Source organism: Oncorhynchus gorbuscha, linkage group LG03 (genome assembly GCF_021184085.1).
Source record: "Oncorhynchus gorbuscha isolate QuinsamMale2020 ecotype Even-year linkage group LG03, OgorEven_v1.0, whole genome shotgun sequence".
Classification (NCBI taxonomy): domain Eukaryota; kingdom Metazoa; phylum Chordata; class Actinopteri; order Salmoniformes; family Salmonidae; genus Oncorhynchus; species Oncorhynchus gorbuscha.
This window is the reverse complement of record NC_060175.1, coordinates 94,571,721-94,577,720: the sequence shown is the minus strand read 5'-3', so window position 1 is coordinate 94,577,720 and position 6,000 is coordinate 94,571,721. Positions and strand designations below refer to the sequence as shown.

Here is a 6,000-nt window from a genome sequence, read left to right as displayed (position 1 = left end):
CCACCTCGAGGCATCTGCCTTCGATTCATTTCTTTCCAACTCCTTTTTCCCCTCCCTGCCTCCTTTAACATAACTCTTTCCCTATCCCCTCCAAATCACAAGTCAGACAATACAGTTGACCTCATCTTTACTAGAGACTGTTCTCCTACTAATCTCACTACCCCCCCCCTGTCCCCCGGCCTGCTCGGCCCTCCCCTCCTGTCTCCTGATTCTGCCTCTTCGACCCTACTCTCCTCCCTTTCTGCATCCTATGACTCGTACTGTCCCCTGTCCTCCCGGCCTGCTCGGCCCTCCCCTCCTGTCTCCTGATTCTGCCTCTTCGACCCTACTCTCCTCCCTTTCTGCATCCTATGACTCGTACTGTCCCCTTTCCTCCCGGCCTGCTCGGCCCTCCCCTCCTGTCTCCTGATTCTGCCTCTTCGACCCTACTCTCCTCCCTTTCTGCATCCTATGACTCGTACTGTCCCCTGTCCTCCCGGCCTGCTCGGCCCTCCCCTCCTGTCTCCTGATTCTGCCTCTTCGACCCTACTCTCCTCCCTTTCTGCATCCTATGACTCGTACTGTCCCCTGTCCTCCCGGCCTGCTCGGCCCTCCCCTCCTGTCTCCTGATTCTGCCTCTTCGACCCTACTCTCCTCCCTTTCTGCATCCTATGACTCGTACTGTCCCCTGTCCTCCCGGTCTGCTCGGCCCTCCCCTCCTGCTCCGTGGCTGAGTCTCATTACAATCTTACAGAACAGGGCTGTGGCAGCTGAGCGGAAATGGAGGAAAACAAATCTTCCAGAGGACCTATCATCCTTTCACCCCCTCCTCTCTACCTTCTCTTCCTCTTTATCTGCTGCTAAAGCCACTTTCTATCATTCAATTTCAAGCTTCTTCCTCTAACCCTAGGAAACTATTTTCTACCTTATCCTCCCTCCTTATTCCTCCACCTCTCCCTCTCTGCAGATTACTTTGTCAACCACTTTGACAATCAGCCTATTGTTGATAGGCCTATCTTGTGATACAGATATTATGGGATTTCTACACATTATACTGAGGAGTTGACTTAAGAGGTCCATTTCAAATCTGTCAGTACCCATAGTCCCAATAGTCCCAATGTAGAGTAGCTAGTCCTCACTGTATGTAACCTGTATGTACAGTACCAGTCAGTAGATTGGACACACCTACTCATTCAAGGGTTTTTCTTTATTTGTACTATTTTCTACATTGTAGACTAATAGTGAAGAAATGAAAACGATGAAATAACACATATGGAATCATGTAGTAACCAAAAAAGTCTAAATATATTTGATATTTGAGATTCTTCAAAGTAGTCACCCTTTGCCTTGATGACAGCTTTGCACACTCTTGACATTCTCTTAACCAGCTTCACCGGGAATGCTTTTCCAACAGTCTTGAAGGAGTTCCCACATTAGCTGAGCACTTGTTGGCTGCTTTTCCTTCACTCTGTGTTTTTTTGGTTACTCCATATGTGTTATTTCATAGTTTTGATGTCTTCACTATTATTCTAAAGAAAAACCCTTTAACGAGTAGGTGTGTCCAAACTGTTGACTGGTACTGTACATACTGGTATGTAATGTAGGTGTTTGTATCCCTAGTGTTCTCTACCTTTACAAAGGTAAAACTGGTGCTTAGCAATGCCTCTCCACTCACCATCTCTTTGTGTGTGATGGGTAGTATAGTGGTGAGGTGGTCCTCTGATCCTAGGGGTCTCCCAAGCCCCAGCCCTCCCAGGCCCAGGCCCAGGCCCAGGCCCAGGCCCAGGTCATGACTGTGCCTAGAAGGGGGAATAGGAGGAGGGGATTTGCTTCCCCCATCCAACTTCCTGACCTGCCGCTCCCCCTTGGAGCTGGCTGAGATGTTGACGGCCCCAGCGCTGAGCTTGCGGACTGGATTGGTCAGCCACTTCTTCAAGGTGCTTACGGAACGTCGCGAGCCTGGGGAGCTGGGGGCGGAGCTACAGGAAACCGTCAGGGTCGGAGGCAGGGACGCCACGGAGGTGGAGATGCTACCCTCGCTGCCTGCAGCCGAGTATGAGTCTGGAGGGAGGGAGAGGAGGGAGAGGGAAAACGGGAGATGGAGGGAGGGGGCAAAGGTCACATAACAGGTATGATAAACTCTCTAAGTCAACGACTGGGATTTCTCATTTCTCCAGATAGACGAATGGAAGTTTAACTAAGGCAAAGGGCAGCAGCAGACACACAGCAGCAGACACATATTTTTGGTGCAGAACTAGAGCGGGATAAATACGCTAGCTAAACAATGACCATAGAGCTGGATGACCATAGAGCTGGATGAACACAGAGCTGGATGACCATAGAGCTGGATGACCATAGAGCTGGATGACCATAGAGCTAGGTGAACACAAAGCTGGATGACCATAGAGCTGGATGACCATAGAGCTGGTTGAACACAGAGCTGAGTGATCATAGAGCTGAGTGATCATAGAACTGGTTGAACACAGAGCTGGATGACCATAGAGCTGAGTGATCATAGAGCTGAGTGACCATAGAGCTGGTTGAACACAGAGCTGGATGACCATAGAGCTGGTTGAACACAGAGCTGGATGACCATAGAGCTGGATGACCATAGAGCTGGATGACCACAGAGCTGGATGACCATAGAGCTGGATGACCATAGAGCTGGATGACCATAGAGCTGGATGACCATAGAGCTGGATGACCATAGAGCTGGATGACCATAGAGCTGGATGACCATAGAGCTGGACTAGAGGAAATATGAGGAGAAAGCAACAGTAACTCTCCCCCCTCCCCCTCCCTCAACAGTAACTCTCCCCCTCCCCCTCCCTCAACAGTAACTCTCCCCACTCCCCCTCCCTCATCAGTAACTCTCCCCACTCCCCTCCCTCATCAGTAACTCTCCCCCATCAGTAACTCTCCCCCTCCCTCATCAGTAACTCTCCCCCTCCCTCATCAGTAACTCTCCCCCTCCCTCATTAGTAACTCTCCCCTGCCTCATTAGTAACTCTCCCCCTGCCTCATCAGTAACTCTCCCCCTCCCTCATCAGTAACTCTCCCTCATCAGTAACTCTCCCTCATCAGTAACTCTCCCCTCCCTCATCAGTAACTCTCCCTCATCAGTAACTCTCCCTCATCAGTAACTCTCCCTCATCAGTAACTCTCCCCTCCCTCAACAGAAACTCTCCCCTCTCTAAACAGTAACTCTCCACTCTCTCCCCTCCCTCATCAGTAACTCTCCCCTCCCTCATCAGTAACTCTCCCCTCCCTCATCAGTAACTCTCCCCCTCCCTCAACAGAAACTCTCCCCTCTCTAAACAGTAACTCTCCACTCTCTCCCCATCCCTCATCAGTAACTCTCCCTCCCTCATCAGTAACTCTACTCCTCCCTCAACAGAAACTCTCCCCTCTCCCCCTCCCTCATCAGTAACTCTCCCCTCTCCCCCTCCCTCATCAGAAACTCTCTCCTCCCTCAACAGTAACTCTCCACTCTCTCCCCCTCTCTCATCAGTAACTCTCGCTCCCTCATCAGTAACTCTACTCCTCCCTCAACAGAAACTCTCCCCACTCTAAACTGTAACTCTCCACTCTCTCCCCCCTCCCTCAACAGTAACTCTCCACTCTCTCCCCTCCCTCATCAGTAACTCTCCACTCTATCCCCTCCCTAATCAGTAACACACTTGTTTTGCTTTCTGTTGCACAACGATTTGAAAGTAGTTTCAATGCACTCACTTCTGCCAACAGGTTATCTCTTGTACAGTGTTATCAGTGAATGACGAGAGAGAGAGTGTGTGTGTTAGCATTCATTAGTTCTTTATAAAGCTTATGCTGACACGAGTCAGTGGCCCAATATTTAAGTGTTTCCAATATGGAAGTGTTTCCAATAGGGAAGTGTTTCCAATAGGGAAGTGTTTCCAATAGGGAAGTGTTTCCAATATGGAAGTGTTTCCAATATGTAAGTGTTTCCAATATGTAAGTGTTTCCAATATGTAAGTGTTTCCAATTTGTAAGTGTTTCCAATTTGTAAGTGTTTCCAATATGTAAGTGTTTCCAATTTGTAAGTGTTTCCAATTTGTAAGTGTTTCCAATATGTAAATGTTTCCCAATATGTAAGTGTTTCCAATATGTAAGTGTTTCCAATATGTAAGTGTTTCCAATATGTAAGTGTTTCAAAGCTAGTCGGCTCTAAATTCACAATCCTTCTAAGTATGTGTGTGAAGTGATAATGTTTTGTCAATCTTCATTTAGGCTCAATAAAATATCTGTCAAAACACAAACAACTGTGTCAGTCTCAGTAGAACAAGCCATGTGAAACATGTTCTCTTTTCTCTGTCTTAAAAAGTGTTCAACCACATAGAGATCAAAATGAATGAAAAGAACATTGTTTATAAATCACAATCTCTAGGTTCAATTTCTGTATTAGAAAATCATGGAAGAATAATGTACCTTATGCGACTATCCCCTCCTCTTCCCCCTCCTCATCCTCCCCCATCCTCCTCTTCCCCCTCCTCATCCTCCCCTTCTCCTCCTCTTCCCCCTTCTCATCCTCTTCCCCCTCCTCCTCCTCTTCCCCCTCCTTCTCTTCCTCCCTATAGAGCTACTGCCTTGCTGACAGTTACCATATCCATTGAAAACTAAATATATACTGAATCCAGTAGACAAGACATACTTCAACACATTCAATGGTCCACTGCTGTGTGGCTGTTTGTCTACAGTCTGTCTCTTCCATCTAACACTCTCTCTTGTCTTCCTCACAGTTTGACTGAGGAGAACAGATTTGGTCCTCTGTCTCTCTTTAACATGTCTAGCCAAAGAATAGCCTGTTTTATAGACGGCGTGTGTGTGAGCTTCTGGTGGGTTGTTTCACGACACATACACATACACAGACACACGTGAAAGTGTGTAAAGTGTAAGGGGATCTGAGGCTGGCAGGGATGGGGGATAAATGGAGGTTGAGGCTGGTAGGGATGGGGGATAAATGGAGGTCTGAGGCTGGTAGGGATGGGGGATAAATGGAGGTCTGAGGCTGGTAGGGATGGGTGATAAATGGAAGTTGAGGCTGGTAGGGATGGGGGATAAATGGAGGTATGAGGCTGGCAGGGATGGGGGATAAATGGAGGTCTGAGGCTGGCAGGGATGGGGGATAAATGGAGGAGAGAGGAAGAGAGGAACAGAGGGGGTACAATCTCCAATGGACAATGACAATGATTGAGTCTGATAAGTCTGCTCTCAGCTGTGTGATGCTCTAATGACCCGAGCTTTGGTAGTAGCAGGGTCTGTAGTGTGTGTATGTGTGATTTGCGATGGTGTAATTACCAGAGGGTTTAGTACTACGGGTCTGCAGCGTCATCATCATCTGCCGCCTATGTCACTATGACAACCAGCTGCTCTCTCTCTGTCCATCTTTCATTACACACATACCCATGGTGCTGGATAGTAAAGGCAGCTGATAGCAGTGTGTTACACTTTGGAAATGGAAAAACATGTCCCCTGCTGCAACTCCTCACACTGCATCCATCTACCTCACTGCATCCATCTACCTCACTGCATCCATCTACCTCACTGCATCCATCTACCACACTGCATCCATCTACCACACTGCATCCATCTACCTCACTGCATCCATCTACCTCACTGCATCCATCTACCACACCGCATCCATCTACCTCACTGCATCCATCTACCTCACTGCATCCATCTACCTCACTGCATCCATCTACCACACCGCATCCATCTACCTCACTGCATCCATCTACCACACCGCATCCATCTACCTCACTGCATCCATCTACCTCACTGCATCCATCTACCTCACTGCATCCATCTACCTCACTGCATCCATCTACCACACTGCATCCATCTACCTCACCGCATCCATCTACCACACTGCATCCATCTACCTCACTGCATCCATCTACCACACCGCATCCATCTACCTCACTGCATCCATCTACCTCACTGCATCCATCTACCACACTGCATCCATCTACCTCACTGCATCCATCTACCTCACTGCATCCA

The 6,000-nt window shown here is 48.4% G+C and overlaps 1 protein-coding gene across 4 annotated transcripts in view; it reads right to left on the bottom strand.

Moving 5' to 3' along the window:
- The window catches only part of LOC124032283 (rho guanine nucleotide exchange factor 25-like), a 113,682-nt gene that overhangs the window by 47,118 nt on the left and 60,564 nt on the right, over positions 1-6,000 (bottom strand). For all 4 annotated transcript variants that reach the window (XR_006838248.1, XM_046344552.1, XM_046344553.1 and 1 more), the window contains exon 2: positions 1,655-2,040. Coding sequence is in view for 3 of the 4 variants with exons in the window: in XM_046344552.1 (XP_046200508.1) it covers positions 1,655-2,040 (386 nt within the window). In the remaining variant the exon portion in view is untranslated. The remainder of the gene's footprint in view (positions 1-1,654; positions 2,041-6,000) is intronic.